Source organism: Jaculus jaculus, chromosome 13, assembly GCF_020740685.1.
Source record: "Jaculus jaculus isolate mJacJac1 chromosome 13, mJacJac1.mat.Y.cur, whole genome shotgun sequence".
Lineage (NCBI taxonomy): Eukaryota > Metazoa > Chordata > Mammalia > Rodentia > Dipodidae > Jaculus > Jaculus jaculus.
Genome location: NC_059114.1, coordinates 71474259 through 71496107, shown reverse-complemented (window position 1 = coordinate 71496107; position 21849 = coordinate 71474259). Strand labels below are relative to the sequence as shown.

Genomic DNA, 21849 nt, shown 5'->3' with positions numbered 1-21849 from the left:
TTTTTTTTATCTCATCTTCTGCGCTCTTAGGTTCTAGCTGGCACAAAGGCAGCCAGGAGCAAAGAAATATTTAATTCTATGATCCAACAGAACATGACTTTCATACCTACAACAGAAGATAAAAGGTCATATTTGGTATTTGGCCCATGGGCCATAGTTTACCAATTCCTACATTAAACACATAGCTTTTGAGTGCCTGTTATGACGAATTAGATAAGTTTATGTACTAGGGATACACAGAGAACAAAATAAGAAAACTACTCTTTTTGTGAAACTTAAAGAAATGGTGGAAGTTAGATACTTGAAGGAAACCTGTACTATTATAAATTTCAGAATCTTTCTTTAAAGTAAAACTCACCTCCAACTAACCAAGTGATGGATTCACTTGGTAAGTTTGAATTTTGCCTTGCAATCCTTTTAAGTTGGGATTTATACTGAGGTGACATGACCCTTCCTATGAAATCTATTTCCTTACTCCAAAGCCAGCACAAGAAGTTTGAGTGTTTCAAGGAATTGTGAGAGGTAGAGTGAATAAGTCTAAACTCTATCTCTTATTTCCTCTACTTCTGCTTAAGTAGCAGTTCTTTGACTCTGACTTCCTGTTTCAGACACTTGCCGTCTATGCTGTATTCATACTCTGTCTGTAGTGGAGTGAGCACAGAGCTGAATCAAGCCTCTCTCTCTCTCTCTCTCTCTCTCTCTCTCTCTCTCTCTCTCTCATTTGTACACACAGGAGCACACTTCTGCTCTTCCTCTCTCAGAATGACAGTTCTAGGTATAACTTTGGGTACGGTTTTCTATTTACTTCAAGCTGTTTCTGGAGAAAGTGGCAATGCGCAGAATGGTGAGTAATTTCTAACTTTTTATGAAGGATCCTGGATTATATCTAGCAGGTGCTAAAGGTTACTCAGTTCCCTGGCAGACCTGAGCTGGGACCGAGCTGAGATGGAGCTCAAGAACTTAGTGCGTATTCAGCTATTTTGTTTACTCATTGGGATGGAAGCATGAGATCTGTACAGTGGGTATACTATAACTCTTAAGAATTATCAAGAAGGAATGCATTTGACTCAGAATTGGTATCATAAATGTTGATTGATGTCTCTGCTCCTAGCAAAGAGCACTCATCATGGTTATGATGGCACCTGTTGGAAAATTTCTTCGGTAATTTCACCTGATTAGAAAAATCAAGTTAGATTTGTTTTGTTTGGGTTTTATAAGGATTCTAAAAGCATAACATATGAGGTAGAACACTGTCCAGAAACAAAAGCTTTGTATGTGTGGTTCAGAACCTTCTTCAGCACCCAAGTCAGTGTGTATGAAGAACAGATGCCCAACAGTATGTGGACATTTCTTCAAACTACTTTAGTTTTGACAGATTCAAGTTAGATTCTAAGTGAATAATTCACTACAGATCTAAGTGAATTATCTTATTAAAAATAAACATTATTGTTTCCATACTTGTCATGTATAATAATTCTCTTTGGAGTATTTAAAATGCTTCATTCCTAGAAGTATGGAGATTGTGCAATAGTTAAAAGCAATTTCTTGCAAAGCCTATTAGCCCAAGTTGAATTCCTCAGTCACCAAAGTAAAGCCTGATGCAAAATGTTGTAACTGCAACTGGTGTTTTCAGGGCAAGAAACCCTAGAATGCCAATAAATGCACATGCACACATGAGTGCACACACACACACACACACACACACAGCAAATAATAAACTAAAAAAATTTAAAAACACATTGTAATTACAAAATTATAGACAAAAGTATATAGTAGCCACAGGAGCCACAAGAAGCATAGACAAAAAATTTGTTTCTACAAATTAAAATTTCACTATAAAAGTTTCACTGTATTTTCATGATCTGGGTATGAAGGCACATGTCTGTAATCCCAGCACTTGGGAGGTTGAGGTAGGAGGATCACACACTTATGATAAGCATGGGCTAGATCATGAGGTCTTGTCTCAAATATATATTTTATTCTTACAGACAATATCAATTCATCAGCCAAGTGACTCAGCTTAGCTATTTTTGAATTGTCTCCTTAGTCATGTTTCTCAGCTTAGATATTTGAGTCAATTTACTTAGTAATTACTAAGCCTGGAAAACCCTTGCATTTTCTCATTAAGAGAGTTATCATGAGTGACCTTTTCCCAGTGTGACATCTAGGAATCATTTTGTGTGGGACAGTTATTATTCTATGTTATTATTGTATATTTTTCTATGTTAAATATTTGCACAAACCTAGATGCTCATCAGGAAACATGGAAATTTTATTGTCATTTTATATAATATATCATCACTATTTCTTCCTGGCAATTATACTATTTTTTTTTAGGTAGGATCTCACTGTAGTTCAGGCTGACCTGGAATTCACTATGTAGTCTCAGGGTGGCCTTACACTCATGGAGATCCTCTTACCTCTGCCTCCCAAGTGCTGGGCTTAAAGGCCACCACGCCTGGCTCAAGTCATACTATTTTTAAAAGAAGGGAGAATTCTAGTTGAACGTTTGATTTTTTTCACTTCAGCTTTTTAAATTTCAGATTGTTTTTTTAAGTAAAGGGAATGAAGTTAAAGCTGGATATGGCTTCTGAAACATTCAACTGAGATCCAATGTTAGTATATTCTGTATCCATTTTAAAGCTTTAGAAGCACCAAATTTCTAATATTAATGGGATTACATATTTGGGAGCAGTCACAAGTCATACACCACCACTGTAAGAATGGCTTTGATTACTATTAGATTTTCTTAGGAACATGTTGGAGGACATTTCAGTCTCACTTTTTATTCAATATAGTAATTACACACAAACACATATGTATATATATATATACTTAATATATATTTATGCATATGTACAACATAACTATTTAGCCATAGGAACTACAAACCATCTTAAAAATCAAACAGTATCTGATAAATTGTAGTTTCTAAAAGTGCCTGCACATGCAAGAAAATCTGGCTTCCCACATTCTTCTAGAGCATTACCAGTATCTACAAAAGAACTTATGGGCTGGAGAGATGGCTTAGCAGTTAAGCGCTTGCCTGTGAAGCCTAAGGACCCCAGTTCGAGGCTCGGTTCCCCAGGTCCCACTTTAGCCAGATGCACAAGGGAGCGCATGCGTCTGGAGTTCGTTTGCAGAGGCTGGAAGCCCTGGCGCGCCCATTCTCTCTCTCTCCCTCTATCTGTCTTTCTCTCTGTGTCTGTCGCTCTCAAATAAATAAATAAAAAATTAAAAATAAAAGAATTTATAAGCACCTAGACAGTAATGGCTTAAAATAAGTTGTCATAAATTGTGTCACAATGGATATAGCAATATTACTTAAAGTAGGGATTTCTTTTTAGAGGTAAAAAATACTATCATATTCTTTCACTGGAAAAATACTTGGAAGGGAATAAATGAAGACGAGCAATAAAAGGTAAGATTGGGTTAGGTAGCATATAAATGATGAAAGTACAGTAGTTCTTATTTGAAATGTATAAGCATTTACATGTAAAAATGTAACAATAAAGAGATCTATCTTAGATAAGGTGTCTGTTCAATGCCTCCTAATCTCTATAGTCATTAATGTAATAACCCAATGTCAGAAATATTTATTGTCTTTGTCCTTAGAATGTCTTTCCTTAGAAAAAAAATATGATACTTTCTTCAAGCCTGGCACAGAAGTACATCATTTTATTAAGGTCATACAAGGTTTTCAAAGGATGCATTTGCCTGGCTGTGGTAGCACATGCCTTTAATCCTAGCACTAAGAAGGCAGAGGTAGGAGAATCACTATGAGTTCAGTTTGAGGCCAGCCTGGAAATACAGAACAAGTTGCAGCTCAGCATAGGCTAGAGTGAGGCCCTGCTTCACAGGAATGCACTCATTTGTGTCCTTGACTGCTGCATGGCTTTCCTTCCCAGGAGACCTGGAAGATGCAGAGCTGGAGGAGGACTTGTTCTCCTTTTGGTGCTACAGCCAGTTGGAAGTGGACGGAACCCAGGACTCACTGACCTGTGCTTTTGATGACCCAGAAATCAATAGCACCAATCTGGAATTTGAAATATGGTGAGGAAAGTGTTTTCCATGGAGCTTAGAACTCAGTTTTCTGCCTCTCTTCATAGTTTTTTTTTTTTTTTTTCTGTTTTTCTCACAACTTACAAAGGAAGGAGTGTCTGTCCTAATTAACAAATGTTAAGACATCCTGGTTTCCAAAACCTTCTCAGATGCTGTGTCAATTACTAAAAGATAAAGCAAGGCACCTCTCACTGCTCATCTGTGAGGTCTCAAGGCCACAATTGTTACTCTGGGCTTTACAGACCTCTATGTCATGGTAGAAGTGAATTCTGCTTTGGCTGGGACATGCTTTTCATACAAATCTATTTGCTTAAGGTGAGGCAGTCTAGAGTCTTTAAACTCTAGTGGAGCTGCCTGCTTTCCAGTGGCAGTGATGAAGCTTAGTAACTTTTTGATCTGCAGCAAGCTGTGTAACTTATGTATGCCTCAGTTTCCTTACTTGTAAAATGGTATAGCTGGGCTCAGAAGAAAGGTGTGATGACTAAATTACTCAATGCATGTAAAGTACTGAGAATAAACACCCAGTATGCAATAAGAGACATTCAATTACAAGGCCCCTCTTGAAGCAGCTTGACTCCAGATGATCCAGTCAACTGAAAATCTCTGAAGCTCTGCAGAACTAGCGTGGCTCTTCATTTCATAGAGTCTCAAAGAAAAAGCAAAATCCGAAGTAAGCCTTTGATTTGAGAAATTTGTAAAGATCCCAGGGGTTGCATCTTCTCCCTCCCCACAAGTTATCTCTTGTTGTCAAGGGTTACTATACCTGATAACTTGAAAGGAAAAAAAAAAAACTAACATAAAATTCTGACTTGTGGTGATCTCCAAATTCATATCAGATGACCTCATTTTAGTTTCTGGGTGAAGAATATACCATGGTCTCTGAATAGTGGAAGAGGGCTTCTGAAGCAAACCTTCACCATGGATAATACCACAAGCTCTCCACTGTGTCGTTTTCTACTTCACAGGAGTTTCCTACATCCATCTGAGCAGCAATTGGATGGAATGGTCTTGAAGTTGAATTATCATAGCATGATCTCAGTCTATCTCGTCAGTTCACTACAATAACACGCTGTCTGGGGAGAATAGAAAATAAACTAGCTGGAGTTCATCCTACAACTTACTAAAACAAACAACCAAACAACTCATTCAAACAATGTGTTCATCTTTAAGGGAAAAACATCATCCCACACACAGATTTCACATTGAGCTTTCCAGCCAGCTGGCTGGTATAGGTCATGAATGCTGTGGTTTCACTTGGCCTAGCTAAAGCTGGCCTTTCTCTTTACTTTCATTAACAGGGTATTTGATCACTCTCTTGCCCACCTGAACAGACTTGCCTTTAACACATCTCTTGATTTTAATCTACCCACAGTATTCATTTGGGATTTCTGAATGGGCTCAGATATTCTAGTTAGAAAGGGATTGTCTTAGAATACAAGTTAAGGTATATTTCAATGTGAAACAGAAATGTAAACTTGTGGGCTGGAGAGATGGTTCAGTGGTTAGAGGCACTTGTTTTCAAAATGTTATGGCCCAGGTTCAGTTCTTAAGCACCTAGGTAAAGCCAAATGCACCAGGTGGCAAATGTGGCTTGAATTCACTTGCAAAAGGCCCTTGTATGTCTTTCCTCTTTCTCTTTCTCTCTCTCTCCATGACAATATATTTAAAAAATGTTGAAAAGGATACATGTGAACTCCTTAGTATAACAAAACTATTTGAATATATTTTGTTTACCATATTCAAAACACTACCATTTCAGCACATAATCAATATGAACAAAAACACTGAGATACTTTATACTATTTTAATAATATATCTTCAAAACATGCTATGTATTTTTTCAATGTGTGTGTGTGGGGGGGGAGAGAATTGGCACTCCAGGACCTCCAGCCACTGCAATCAAACTCCAATCGAGTACACCGCTTTGTGTGCCTGTGCAACACTGTGCGCCTGCATCTCTGTGCATCTGGAGAGCTGAACATGAGCCCTTAGGCTTCTCAGGCAAGTTCCTTAACCACTGGGTCATGTCTCCAGCCCCATGCTATGTATTTTATACTTATATCACATTGCAATTTGGATTAGCCACATTACATCGGTCCTAGAACCTTGCTCAGGAGAGAGGCTACTCTGTTGGATAGTAGAGACCCAGGCAACCCATCATTAGCGGCCAAGTGAATTCTTGTATGAACTGAGTAAGACAGCTGGCAGAGTCAGTGTTTCCTGCAGTCTCCTGAAGTGAGGGTCAATGGCATAAGCCAAAACTGCCTGCTACAGTTTTCTGGGCTTATCTGAGTTTCCCAGTATGGCTTCCCTTCTATGTGGGCAAGATGTACATGCTAGATCTAGGAGTTCCCATATAAGTGTCTAATCTCACAACACAGTCATAGAGTATCCTTTGCTATTCATCACTTATTAATTTCATTCCCTGAAATGGCAAAATGAAGTGATTCCATTTTAGATCATTCCTGAATTTAGCTTGCTACATACGGGTTTAAGATTTATAACTGAAGATTGCACTCATGCTTAAAATATAACAAAGATATTATAAATTCAAGCATCGAGCTAAAATTTATTGCCCTTCAATTTCTCCACATTACATGTGTGCCTGAATTTCAAAAATGGGGTCCTGCCCTCAATGTTGCCCTTTCATTTCCAGCCCATTGCTTCATGGCAAGGTTTCCATTATAGACTTCTGCACCTGTCACTCACTTCAAGTTACTTTTCCCTTATTTCTACCCAGATTACCTTAAAATTTACTTTTTATTTTCATTCTGTTCCAACTGGGAACACTCAACAAGGACACACATTCTACCACACACACACACACACACACACACACACACACATATTTGTTCTAGTTTTGCATTGCTATTTTGGCTATCTGGATTCTTGTGTCTTGACATAAATTTTAGAATCATCAGATAATGTTTTAAGCACTCTACAAAGATTCTGGTTGAGTATAGACCAATGAGAAAAAAAATCTATCTTATCAGTACTGAATTTGGAAATCCATGAGCATTACTCTCCATTTATTTAATTTATTTTAATATGTCTCTGAAATATATTGCAAGTTGAAGTACAAAAACTTTGGATATATATTAGAGATATTATATCTAAGTATTTAATGATTTCATTACTATCACAAATGATATCATTTTTAATCTTTCCAGTCATTGGATACTACCCTATAGAAATATAGCTGACTTGTTTCTAATGCCCTTGATGAGTATTTTTTTAGTTCCTATGGTTGTACTGGAGGTTTGCACAAATTGACATGTGAGTCAGTCATGGTGGCATGCACCTTTAATCCCAACAGCACTCAGGAGAACAGCTAGGAGTTCAAAGCCAGCCTCAGACTAGACAGTGAATTTCAGGTCAGCCTGGGACAGAACCAGACCCTACATAGAAAAACCAAAATAAATTAGAAGAGAGAGAGAGAGAGAGAGAGAGAGAGAGGGAAGTGAATTGACATGTGAGTTAGTTTTTTCCTATAAATAAAGTATTTTATTTCATTTCTAATCTGAACAACTTTCATGTATTTCTGTGTTCTTATAAACTAGATAGAATATTCAATAAACAAATAATTTGAAAGATAATTAGACAGTGGAAATGCCTCTCTTGTCCTGATAATAGCTAATGTTTACAATTTCACCATTAGGTATTATATTAACTTTTGGTAAATGTATTGATTTGAGGATATATCCTTCTACTCTTTATTTTTTATTGTTCGTATCATGAATAGTGAATTTTATCAAAAATTATTTTGATTTCATTGAACATAAATAGAAATTTAGTGGATTTTGTTCTGTTAATATAGGTAAAGTGTACCAATGGGTATTTGAATAGTGAATCTGTGATTTCCTCATGCTTGATGTCACTTTATTATAATTTATTAACATCAAAGTGTTAATTAATATTATCTTGGAGAACTTTATAGACATATTTAGATATACATATACACATTGGGAGATGTTTCTATTAAACATCTTTCCTATTTTTTTTGCTAGGTTTTGGTCCCAAGCAAAAGCTAGTCTCATAAAATAAATTGGGAAGAGTCTCCAATGTTTTTGTAGGAACTTATTATGATTGACACTACTTCTTTCTTACATATGTGATAGAAATTACTAACCTATAACTATTCAGATTATTCCTGGAATATGTGTTTGTGATTAATGTAAACATTTTGAAGTAACTATATCAATGTTTGTATGTGGTCAGTTTGCATGTGGGTCAGCGGGTCCATGTTACTTACTTGTATTTAAAAGAATGGTTTTGCTTCAATAAATTATGACATATATTGACATAAATTTCATATATCTGTGTTATAACTCTAGTATATCTGTGATGATATCTCCCACAATATTACAGATCTGGTAGTGAGTGTGTGTGTGTGTGTGTGTGTGTGTGTGTATTTGGAGTTGTTCTTTTTTTTTTTCTTCATGGTTCATTATATGTGATGTCTAGACATGAGTGCAAAGACCAGAGGTGGACATCAGCGGTTGTCTTTTGTTGCTCTCTACCTAATTCTTTGAGATTGGGTCTTTAAAAAAAAAAAAAGAAATTTATTTATTTAGAGAGACACAGAGAGAGAGAGAGAGAATAAGCACTCAAGGACCTCTAGCTACTGGAAATGAACTCCAGATGCATGTGCCACCTTGTGCATCTGACTTACATGAGTTCTGGGAAATTGAAGCTGGGTTCTTAGACATTGTGAGCAAACACCTTAACCACTAAGCCATCTCTTCATCCCAAGACTGGGTCTTTTATTGAATCTAGATTTCACTGGTTTGGCTAGACTAGCTATCTAATGGACCCTAGAGATTCCCTGTCTCTACCTCCCTAGTCCTGGGATTAAAGGTGCACTCCACCACGCCAGTCATTTGGTATGAGTTTTGCTAGACTATGTCATCATTGATTATGATGACATAAGAAGGCAAACTATGTTAATTCATTTTCTTTTTCTCTTGAGCAGTAACTCAATGATGGGTAAATTTGTAGACATGGAAGCTAATTCCCTACTAAAATGTACTTATGACACTATTCTGTTCTATACAGAAACTTCTATCTAAAAAAGACATACTGCATTTTTGTTTTTACAGTGGGTCTCTTGCAGAAATAAATTGCTTGACTCTTCGTAAACTTCAAGAAGTATATTTCATCAAGACAAGGAAATTCCTACTGATTGGCAATAGCAATATATGTGTGAAGCTTGGAGAAAAGACTATAACTTGCAAAGATGTGGAAATAGTCAAGATAGGTAAGAAATCATATATGAAGGGGTGGTTGCAATGACTTGGATAGCCATATATCCTTATTTTGATTTTTCTTATATTAAAAGTAAGTGAATCAGGAAAACAATTTTCAACAAACAGTAACAAATTTTATAATGCATTGTGAAAAATAATTTGAGGGCTGGAGAGATGGCTTAGTGGCTAAGGCACTTGCCCGGGAAGCCCAAGGACCCAAGTTCGATTCTCCAGGTCCCACATAAGCCAGATGCACAATGGTGGTGCAAGCATCTGGAGTTTGTTTGCAGTAGCTAGAGGCCTTGGCATGCCCATTCTCTCTCTCCCTATCTCTGTCTCTAATAAATTAATAAATAAAATATTTTAAAAAAAGAAAAGAAAAATAATTTGACACTTGTAATACTAATTCTATTGTGAAAAAATTCTAAGCATCTTCAAACTATAAAAGAGGTGGTTTGACACCTTCCAAATGAAGAAAAACACAATTCAGTATGAGATACGTTAAGTGGAGCAGAGCCCACCCAGACATCTTTCCTTCTCACTTTTCTTTCTCCCCCACCAAAGTCCTTGTGGTTTTCTCCACGTATTCCCGTCATATTCTGAAGGTATTTGGCTAATTATCATGCCATTTTAAAAATTGAATATTCTTTCCATATGAAATGAAAACCCAAGATTGGGAGATAGATGGATGGATTCTTAGACAAGCAGATCAACTGATAGAGGTAATGATAGATGACAAACTTCTTTTAAACCACTGGTTAAGTGAGCCTGTGGATTAAGTAAGTTTGGGGCAAACTAGAAGGCTAGAAATTCTATTGAAGAGTAGATGTTGCAAGCTTGAGTCCAAAGTCTACATGGCAGTAAACTCAAGCAAATTTTCTGTTTTGTTGTAGTGTTGAAATTGACTTAATTTTTCTTCAAGGAATCTTTATCTTGGTTCTTAAGGCCTTTGATTATACAGTTCCCCACGGTATTATTATAACACTTAGTCTACAGACCTGAAGTTGAAATTTTTAAAAGAAAATTTAGATTGGTATTTAATTTAACAAGTGGGAAAAATCACCTAGCCAAACTAGCATGTGAAGCAATTTAAGGAGGAGTGAAGCATGGCCAAAACTGCTTTAACCTACAATGCATATGCTGCATTTGACCTGGAATGCAAAAATTGCATTTAACCAAATTGCAAAGATTATATTTTTCTAAGCATCAATTGTAATAGTTAAATTATAATCTGTATGAGTGCAATGGAATATTAGCTATTTGTATTTATTATGGAGATTTACAAGTTAAATATGTATTGCATATATATGGGGAAATTCTATAAGGATTAAATAGTTACATTTGTGTTGGTTTTGCATGCCATAAGCCCTTCTTTCCTTATTCTCAAGAACCAAAATGAATATCAAAGGTGTTAGAAAGAGCCATAACCTATCTCAGCTTTGTTATACTGAGATTATAAAGAATAAAAGTAGCAATTCCAGGCTGGAAAGGTTGCTTAGTGGTTAAGGTGCTTGCCTGAGAAGCCTAAGAAGCCATATTTGACTCTACAGATCCCAGGTTTGCCAGACACAAAGGTGAGGCAACCATAAGGTCACACATGCCATTAGGTGGCGCAAGCATCTGGAGTTTCATTGCAGTGGCTGAGACCCTGACATGCCAATTCTCTCTCTCAAAAAAAAAAAATTTAAGAAAATTTAAAAAATAGCAATCCATGGGTAAGCAGATAATTTAGAGAGAAAGCAAACATAGTGAAAAAGCAACATGAGACAAATGGGCCCCATACACTGACCACAGTGACTGTGGCCGCACAGATTTGCATAGATTCTAAGGTATGGATGCCAATAGAAGAGCTGAGTTTGGAGCAGGATCCAGGTGGGTTTTGGACATTTGGAGATGAGCTTTCTCATCTTTCAGGAGACTGAGCCTCAGCTCCTATACTACACAAAGATGCCATCTTCAAAAATTCATCATTTACAGTGAATGTGCATATCTCTTTCTCCTGAAGTGTGAGCAGAGAAGACAGAGTTTCTTGGGGCATCAAGGAAAAGCTGTCTTCATTGTTGCACGAACTCACCCCTGCACGCATGACTGCATGTAGATCACCCCCACAGGTTCCATGTGGCGTCTTGCCACACTACACCCCTAGATTTAAATGCCTGGTGCACTTTGAGGCCCATGCTCCACGTCCCGCATAGCACATTACAAAACTGAGCTCTTAGCACAGTGATGTGCAGAGCTTTTACGGCTGGCAGCAGCCCAATCGTTGTGGAAGGAAAGGCGTGAAGTCTCCTGGGCCAGTGGAAACCATTTCTGGATAAATTGTAGGAAAGCTAGAGTATAGGTGCTTCTCACAAAATTAATTTCTATTGGCTCTTTGTGTGACATTTACCATTTCCCTGAACTAGATACTCCTAACTGAACTTTAGACCTGGAGTCCCCTACAATGTGCTCTCTCACTCCCCTTCCCTCAGGGGCCACTCTGCACACCAAGGCGACAGGGGAAGCTTCCTTCCTTCCTTTCTTCCCTTTGCTTAACAGAGTCCACTCATGTGATAGCTTGAAATGAATGAGACTATATCAATTTCATAATCCTGTTTGAGGAATGAACGTTTCCTAACATGCCCACATGGTTTGGGCTAGAAGCATGGCTGCTGGAATGCTCTGAACAAGCCAGTGTGAGACAGCAGGGTGAGAATCCAGAGCTGGATGGAAAAAAAAGTGAACCACCGAAGCAGAGAATTGGATTCAAATTCTATTAAGCCATTTTTTAAGGTTTTGTTATTTTATTTTATTTTGGCAATTTCACATAGGATATGTATATAATATATTTTGGTCATATTCATGCCCATTACCCTCTCTTACCCCATCTCACTAAATCCCTTCTTCTTCCCAACTAATGCCATTTGCATTTTCATGTCTCCTTTTCTTAGTGACTCAACTAAATTGGGATTGCTTACACAAGCCTGGGTGGACGATTATGTACTGCAGTCTGGTCAACTTCAGTGACCATTAACTGCCAATAACTGATCTGGGAGGACCAGATTCTTGTGAGCTCCGTGCCTATCAGTGATGTAATGTTGAGGGGCAGGGGCTCAATCTTATGCAGGAAACCACAGCCATTGTAAATTCATGGGGCATTAAAAAAAAAATGCTAACCTGGGCTGGAGAGATGGCTTAGCCATTAAGCGCTTGCCTGTGAAGCCTAAGGACCCCATTTCGAGGCTCTATTCCACAGGACCCACGTTAGCCAGATGCACGAGGGGATGCACGCATCTGGAGTTCATTTGCAGTGGCTGAAATCCCTGGCACACCCATTCATTCTCTATCTATCTATCTATCTATCTATCTATCTATCTATCTATCTATCTGCCTCTTTCTCTCTCTCTCTGTCACTCTCAAATAAATAAAATGAACAAAAAATTCAAAATTATATAAAATTGCTAAGCTTTTTTACTAGAATTTAGGTTCATTAACCTCTCTAAAACCATCCCCTCATTACCATAGGGGGTGATATGTGACAATGGTTTGAAAACAGTGCAATCCAAGCACACAGCACTTAAATATGTTTGGGGATGGGAAGAAGCTTCTCCATCTCAGAGGCTTTTGTTGAGAATATGAATGAAAAATTGGGGCACAGAGGTCACTGGTGGCCTGTCGGGCTGTGTACACCCAGTAGCATTCCTTCTGTTTCTCTCAAGGACAACTCCCCTTTTGAGTGAATATGAAGGTAATAAGGAAATAAACTGCCTCTTCTACAAGACCTTCAAGAATGAAGAAGGGGCCAATGTCAAATTTTGGCAGCCATCACAATGAAAGTTGAATATAATCCTTGGCCAAACTCTACTGGGAGGGTTTATTTGATTGTTCAGGCACCCTGGGAGTTCAGCTCAGCTTGTACCATGGAAATTGGTACACGTGCGCTCCCTCCCCCTCCCCCTCTCTCTTTCTCTCTTTCTTCCTCTCTGTCTCTTTCTCCAGTGAACAATTGGGTCTGAGATCAGGTATGCAAAAGAGTAGCCACCCTTTCCCAAAGCAATTGAGTTCCCAAGCCCTGGTTTTAAAAATTGGTTGAGGGCTGGTGAGATGGCTTAGCAATCAAGGCGCTTGTCTGCAAAGCCAAAGGACCTCAGTTCAATTCCCCAGGACCCAAGTAAGTAAGCCAGATGTACAAGGTGGCGCATGCATCTAGAGTTCATTTGCAGTGGCCCAAGGCCCTGGTGTGCCCATTCTGTCTCTCTCTCTCTCTCTCTCTCTCTCTCTCTAATAAATAAGTAAAAATAAGTAAATATTTAATAATTGGTTGAGACTAAGACACGGAAGCCTCAAGTCAAAGGTGGGGAATTTGCCTGATGCAAATGCTTTGGTCAGGGATCTGTACCTTCTGTGGATTTGTTCTGCTTGAAATAACAGCTAGCTCTCACCAACAGCACATCTTACATGGCACATTGTATCTAACCACTCTGTGAGACCGCCAGGCCCATGAAGCAATACCTTCGTTTACCTGAACCTGGCAGAGAAGACAGGCTTCAGGCCACTCCCAGAGTTATTTGCTAGAGCCAGGGTATAGATTCTCCACTTCTATGTGGCCGAAGTGGGTTGCAAAGGTCCTCAGCTATAACTTTGTTTTATTAAAAGAATGAAAACTCTGAGTATAAATTATCCTGGTTTGGGGTTAGTGGCAGATTCTCTAGTATTCCAAAGGCAAAGAAAATATGCTTCAGGCCAGGAATGGTGGTGCACACCTTTAATCCCAGCACTCAGGAGGCAGAGGTAGGAGGATCGCCATGAGTTCGAGACCAGTGTGAGACTACACAGTGAATTCCAGGTCAGCCTGAGCTAGGGTGAGACCCTACCTCAGAAGGAAAAAAAAAGAAAGAAAGAAAATATGCTTCAGTGTCTGATTAGCCCTATATTCTGTAACAAATAAGCCCTGAATTTGTAATCTGACATGTTCTGTTTATTTCTGGGTCATAACCATGATTACTTAAAGCAATATTTAGGGTTTCTCCCACCCTGGGGCAATCACCTTTTGTATAGAATGCTAAGAGATGGCAAGGGACTGAGCATGGAAATCCCACAGCAGAGGGTTTCTGGGCCAAGCCTAGACCTGATAAAGTCCCTTCCACTCACAAAACTCAGAAGGCTGCAGTTGCCACAAGGAGTTCTTAATCATTAGTGTCTAACAATGAAAGGCCTGGGATGATTTTTAGAGGGAACAAAGTTTGAAAATTCTACCCATTTCCTTGTTGTCTCTAGATGCATACTTTGTTTCTTTTCTCCTTTCCAGTTAAACCTGAGCCACCTTATGACCTACAAGTCATGTATCGTGAGGAAGCAAATGACTTCGTGGTGACATTTAACACAACACACTTGCAAAAGAAATATGTAAATAAACTAAAGCATGAAGTAGCATACAGCCTGGGAAAAAATGAAAGTAACTGGACGGTAATGAAGATTAACCACATTGATAAAAATGAAAAACACCTTACTATTCTGTCTCAGAATTTACCCTTTTCCCGAAAGAAGTTCCCTGCATTATGTCAACTTCAGGTTTCACAAAACTGCATCTTTCCTGGACCATCTTGATCCAACTACAATCTCATTCCTTGTTCTATTTTCTGACTTGATGTTTCTAATATAGTCAGATAAGAATGCAGGTTAAAACCCAACTAGACCTCATTGTTGCAGTGTCAAAAAAATTAAAAAAAAAAAACATAGGCCATTCCATGTTCCATGACTTTCATGGCTGAATCAAGGATAAAAATAATAAAAATTAAAAATTAAATATATATATATACACATACATACATACACTTCCTTGGCATTCCCAAGATGTAGCCACAATTTACTGTGTGGGAGTTTTAGAAATAGAATGAGTGAGAGAAGAAGACATGTAAAGCTTGCCTGTTTTTGTTTGGTTTTTGTTGTTTTGTTTTTTTCTTTAAAGACTTAGGACTTAGTAACTGGAGAGACTACTTAATATTCATTCTCTATCATCTGGTTATTTATTGAGTCTTTCTTCATGGTTACTGAGGTTGGAATGACCTGGTTCTCGCAATCTATTTGGAGGATAAGGTGTGAAAAAAAGCAAGCGTATCCCAGGCAACTGGGCTTCTTTAACTTACTAGAAAACAGGTGGACTCTCTCTCTCTCTCTCTCTCTCTCTCTCTCTCTCTCTCTCTCTCACACACACACACACACACACACACACACACACACACACACACACACTAGAATGCTTTCTTCTGCTCACAGCCCTTTTGGCTCAGGACAGGTTCATTCCCGTTCCCTTACAGAATATTCTGTAGCTGTGTGCACAACGTGACGCCCAGCCCAAGCCAGCTGCTCCCTCTGTCTACCCATCCTCACACATATACATATGTAAATTGGGTGTCCTTGAGCCTACATTCTTTCCTTATTCATCTAAAATTTTCACTAGAGGACAAGCAACTCTAGTGGAGGAAGGATTATGAATAAATGGTTCTAAGAAAATCAGCTTACTCTCTGGGAAAACATAACTGATTAGCTCTACCCTAGGACTATTGGTATTGACACACACAGACACAATTGTGAGACAAAATAAAAATTAAGGTCAAATTACCACATACAGTGCTTGACAGATGGTTAATTTCTACCTAAGAACTTCACGTAAACCATTGATAGAGGCAGTACCAAACTAGAAAATAGAGCAGAACACTTGGAAATATTTTATAAATAAGAAACATGCCAATTCAAACAACATATTGGAGCTAATCAAATAGAAACATAACAATGAAATATTTACCTTTTACCTATAAAGTTGATAGAACACTTTCTTTTTATTTGTTTTTATTGACAACTTTCATACATGAAGATAATGTAACTTGATCACAGTCACCTGGCCATACCTTCTTTTGTCTCCCACCTTGCCCACTGCCCTCACTAAACTCTTTCCTCTTCCCAACAAGACCCTCTTCTGTTGTGATGGCTTTTTGGCCTTCTCCCATCATCTACTTTCTTTTCTTTTAGTGTAACACAAAGTCTAGGAGAGATCATTGCCTCTGTATTACTACCCAAAATGCAAAGTGATGGCTTTCTGGAAGGAAATTATTACTGATCACTGAATAACCTTTCTGCTTTCTGATCACTAACTTACCCTTGACACACAAAAACAAAGGGGGATGAAAGAAGAAAATAAGATATTTGGGTGGGGAAAGAAGGTGGAAGCCTCAGAGTGATTTCCATCCTCCCAAAGTGTTTGGAGCACAATTTGCCTGGCTTAAGACCCATCCTTTCACTGTTATCTTTAGCTTCTCAGCAGCTTCTCCTGCTCCTGACCACTGTACATACTTGTGGTCCTTAGCCTAACAAGATGAGAAAGCTTCAATGGGGCGCCCATGTGACCAGACGAGTTCAGCTGGAAGTCAGTTGAGAGACATCTCTCCACCACCCTAAAAATATCACCTACTTTTTCCTCTTTAGACTATCTCTATACACAACACAAGACTGACACTCCTGGAGAGAAATCTACAACCTGACTCAATGTATGAGATTAAAGTCCGATCTATAGCTGCAGACTATTATAAAGGGTTCTGGAGTGATTGGAGTCCAAGTGTGCACTTCAGAACTCCGGAGCCCAAGATTCCAGGTAAGCAGAGGCTATATATTTCAGAACTCTGCAAGGTCCAGGTAAGCAGAGGATATATATATGTATACATAGATAGATAGGTAAGTAGGTAGGTAGATAGATAGATAGATAGATAGATAGATAGATAGATAGATAGATAGATAGATATAGATATACATATGTGTGAGTGTGTGTGTATATTCTTATCTCCCTACAAGTTTCACATGTAGAAGCAATAAAGAAAGGGATATTAATTGAAATGACCTACAGACTAAGACTACATGAAGGTCACTCTTCCACTATCATTGGAGATTAGCCTACCTGCCTTCTTTGACTTTTCTATGAGGAATAAAAGAACAGAGGGAGCTGGGACCATATGAGATAACTGATACTGACTTATGCCTCTGCCTCGGGTGTTCTTAAGATCTACTAATGATTCTGTATAAAAATCCCTCTCCACCAGCATGCATTTACCAATTCAGGGAGGGATCCAATGTCTGGCCTCTTGGAGACCTGTCCAGGGAACATCGTTGTGTACGGCAAGTGGGCAGTCCAGGGAGGCTGTCCAACATACCCCTTTCCTGCATGATACACCTGTCTTTGAAGTTTGGGAAGTAGCAATGACCAGAAGTGCCAGAGAATCTGGCTCAGGGAGGGACTCACATAGACTTTCCCCTTGGGGGTTGTGGGTACTTCCCTACTCTGCCAGCTTCCCATTGTCACACTGGAATTTGCTGTAATTGTAGGTATTGGTTACCCAAGTCAGTGCCATTTAAATTGTGCATTTTCCTATTTACTGAAGAACAGCTTTCAAGATGTAATAAGTGAAACTATGTCATCCTCACTCCTTGTTTACTAAATCCTAACCATAATCTCTCCTTGTGTTCAACAGAGTTGGATTCCATTTTGTCAGCCATCAGCATTCTGAGTTTTTTCTCTGTGGTTCTATTGGTCATCTTAGCCTATGTGTTATGGAAAAAAAGGTGACTTTCATTAGTATTCAAGAGGGTACTTGCATGTAATCTCATAGAGGCATGACTTCAATTCCATTTATGGTTCAGAAAAACTGAAGATGAGAATTAAACATATCATGAATTACAGTGACCAGCAAATCTTCCCATGTTTGAACCTCTTTTTACATTGTTGATTGCAGAGGAAACAACACTACACAAACTGAACCTAAGACAAACATATTTCAAAATGAAAAAATTCTTTAAGCAATGTTTCTCACACTTCTACAAAGTGTGCTATAGGATATAAACCCTGTGGCAATGCAAAATGTATTTGATGTCTTTACTTTCAGCATACAGACTCGTGGGACTTTTTTATTCTAACTTATAATAGAGCAATGTTTGTTCCCTCAAAAAAAAAATGATTTAAGGTTACAGGATGATGCCTTCACCTTAGAACTACAAAAGTACTCTGATTTGTTCCACCATAACGCAGTTTCCCTGAATAAGTTAGAATATATTCTCTACTTCCACCAAAACTAGAATAAAAAGTGACTGACAATGAACAGAATTGATAGATGACAATATCAGGTATAAATGAATTGATTGCATTTTCATTTCTTAGCTACATTACAAGTGCTTCGCTGAGAACCTTACTGTCCTTACTGTCAGGGGCTCTTTCCTACATCCATGTCTTTACAGTATGTTGTTCACAGAGTATATGGATAATAATGACCTCTGCTCTGATTCCTTCTTAGTTAAAATTGGTCACTGAGAACCAGAGACAACAGGACATTTGTTCAGTCACTACCTAGTTAGCAGAGGCAATACCAGAAAACTGTTCTTGTGATACATGGATCAGAAAATAGAAAGAGTTATCATTGCACCTGTTCCTTCGGCCATGTGTCTGATCTGTCATTATCGTCTGATTTTAGGATTAAGCCAATTGTGTGGCCTAGTCTCCCTGATCATAAGAAGACACTGGAACAACTATGTAAGAAACCAAAAAAGGCAAGTGTTTCTAGTGGTTAAAGAATCACCATATTTATGATATCCTCAGGACCAAGGATTGTTCTTAGATAACTGAACCTCAACTTTTGCTCTTCTGTGCATTCTGTAGCTGAGGTTCCTTATAAGATTCTATATGCAGCTGTATGAAGATAGAAAACAAAAATGCAGCATGACTCTCAGAAGTTCTAGTCTTCTCAGGGCCAGAGGGGAAGAGTCATGGGTCATTTCAAACCTGGGGTATCCTAGCACCTCCCAAAGCAAGAGTCAACTAGGTAACATGTGGGCAATTCTTTAGTACCCCATGGTAAACCTCTGCCTGGACATCCTGTAGACCCTCTCCTGAAGGGAAGAATTCTCTACTTCCATCTTAACACCTCTGTCTTTTTCTGTGCAGAATTTGAATGTGAGTTTCAATCCTGAAAGTTTCCTGGACTGTCAGATTCATGAAGTAAATGGCATTCAAGCTAGAGATGAAGTGGAAGGATTTCTGCAAAATTCACTTCCTTCACCACATGAGGAGGCTGAGGATCAGGGCCATGCAGTGGGTGAACAGGGCCACAGCTGGCCTTCTGCGGTTGTAGACAGCGCACCAGGGGCTCTCAGAGGACAGTCACCCCTCAGGTGCCTGGTTAGAGATGCAGAAACATGTGATACTCCTATATTCTCTTCCCCCAGGTCCTTAGACTATAGAGAGGGCAACAGTAATGGGTCCCATGTGTACCAGGGCTTGAGGTTTAGCCCTGGGACAACAAATAGTACCCTACCTCCACCATTTCCTCTCCAGTCAGGATTCCTGACGCCAGATGCTCAAAGGCAGCCTATCCTTACTTCCTTGGCACCAAATCAAGAAGAAGCATATGTCACCATGTCCAGCTTTTACCAAAACCAATGAACTATGGGAAGCACAGGACCATCCCCATTACAACCCCAATGAAGACTGAGAGGGGAAGTCTAGAGTGCTACCCTCTCTCATAACAGCAAGAAGATAAAATCAGTACAACCCTGCTGCATAGGTCTTCTGGATTCTGAGGCATCATGTGGATTTCCTGGCTTGATAGCACTCACAGAAGACAGGGATGTGCTCTTTCTACCATGTTGATTTGGTCATGCTTCAGGTGACCCAGTTAAAAATAAATAAATAAGTAAAACCAAGAAAAGAATGAAAAAAATAGTGAAGAAAAAAAAAAGACAAGATGTGAGTAAGACAAGAAGGGGAAAAAAGAAGATGAGAATTAAAATGATAGAATAATAATGACTACGATTAAGACTTATGATAAAATTTCCAATGCTTTCCTAAATGCTCAGTACATCCGGCCTCCCTTCACATTAACAATAACATGATGCAGTGGGTATAATTGTGATAACTGTTATTCTCATTTTCAGAGATGAGGAAGCTAAGAGTGAAGGTGTAAGGAACTTGCCCCAGTTGCCCACTATGCGGGTTGAAGCAGGGAGTCCAACTGCAGCCTCTGCGTACCATGAGATTTTCTTCTGTCTGGGACAGTCTTCTCCTTGAGTGACAAACCCCAGTGATGACTGGATGACCACATAGTTATTTTGAAAATGTAATGGGGAAGTTATAAGTAATTAATCCAGACCCGTAAGTATAAACTAAGATTGTCCCAGACAGACATAAATATACAGTTCCCTTACTTAAAACAGCCATGAGAAAGGAAGTAGGAGACAAATGGACTCAAAGACGCAAAGGTCCATGACTACATGTCAAAGGACGGAGAATGAAAACCAAAACCCCCAGCAAGCCCATTTGATCTTGGTTTTCTGAAGACAAGCTCAAGAAACAATGAATTTGAAACCCAGAATCTGCAGTCAGTGAAGAAAAGCATAATTCTCTTGCTGCTACCACCCAACTGCCCAATCTGTGATCACAGAAGAACCTGTTACTAACCGGAAGCAGTGGAACATTTAGCCAGTAATCAGGGAAAAGGACAGTCCTGTGTGTATAGACACCATTACCCCAAGTTCTACAGCCCTGGATGTTCCCATGAACTCCAAGAAGGGGCTATGAGGATAGCAGTGAGTGGGTACACTCACTAATGCATAGTGGTCAGGTAAGTTACTTAAATTCACATGTTAAGTCAGGACTGGTAGCCACAGTTTTGGAACCCTGATGTGTGTATTGCAATCTGTTGAAGAAAACAGGAGACGGCATTGAGATCCTTAGCTCTAAAATCCTGTTTTATTGTTTGACAATTGTTGTTTGAATTTGGTGTGTGTCTTTCTGTCTATTGAAATGATTTAAAAATCCATGTATTATATTCATATATACATAACTGCTGCTATTGCATGATTATATATCCTCAGACGATACATAATGTAACTGCCAATTGGTTCTGTCCAATGCCTTCTTGGATTTCAGATAAGAGAACAAAACTCCTCTTCAGAGATGGTGAATAAATTATGGTGTCCTACTGCCAATTCTTTGTAATAGGAAATTTTTAAATCTGAGAAACAGCCAGGTATATTGCTGCACACCTGTAATCGCAGCACTGAAAAGGCCAAAGTAGGAGGATCACTGTGAGTTTGAGGCCAGACTGAGACTAATTCCAGGTCATCCTGGGCTAGAGAAAGGCCCTACCTTGAAAAAAAAAAAAAAGGCAACTAATTTGATTAAACAACTATGCCTGGGTTCAGAGAACCCTGAAATATTCATCTTATTTTCTATAAACTTTTGTTTCTGTCTTCAATGAGATCCTCATGGAAATGTGATCCAGAAAAATCCAGGTATGGGCTACTTCAGATATGTGAACTTGTGCTTTCTGAAGCTTTTCTAGAGCTAGAGCTTGGAACTGGCCAAGAAGATGGTAAAAATACAGAGTAGGATTCCTGGAAATGCTAGAGCTCAGATGATATTTTTGTCAGATATTTTGTTTGGTATTCTTAAAAACATCCATCATTCACTACAATGAACTTCTGTGATTTGACTGTGTACATTTTATATGCATTACTTACATTT

The 21849-nt window shown here is 38.7% G+C and overlaps 1 protein-coding gene across 1 annotated transcript; it reads left to right on the top strand.

The window, feature by feature from the left end:
- The first annotated feature begins 718 nt into the window (after nt 1–718).
- Nucleotides 719–21470, top strand: Il7r (interleukin 7 receptor). The gene is made up of 8 exons (XM_045132689.1): nt 719–844; nt 3909–4053; nt 9162–9319; nt 14596–14753; nt 16770–16935; nt 17807–17897; nt 18800–18875; nt 19270–21470. Exons 1-8 carry the CDS (start codon nt 763–765, stop codon nt 19765–19767), a joined length of 1374 nt encoding a protein of 457 aa, XP_044988624.1. The 5' UTR covers nt 719–762; the 3' UTR covers nt 19768–21470.
- Nucleotides 21471–21849: the final 379 nt, after the last annotated feature.

Excerpts from the sequence above, each read along its gene's own strand:
- Il7r (XM_045132689.1), top strand. The coding sequence starts at position 763 with ATGACAGTTCTAGGTATAACTTTGGGTACGGTTTTCTATTTACTTCAA. Across the intron at positions 845-3,908 it reads AAGTGGCAATGCGCAGAATG|GAGACCTGGAAGATGCAGAG; the intron begins GTGAGTAATTTC and ends TTTCCTTCCCAG. Across the intron at positions 4,054-9,161 it reads AATCTGGAATTTGAAATATG|TGGGTCTCTTGCAGAAATAA; the intron begins GTGAGGAAAGTG and ends TTGTTTTTACAG.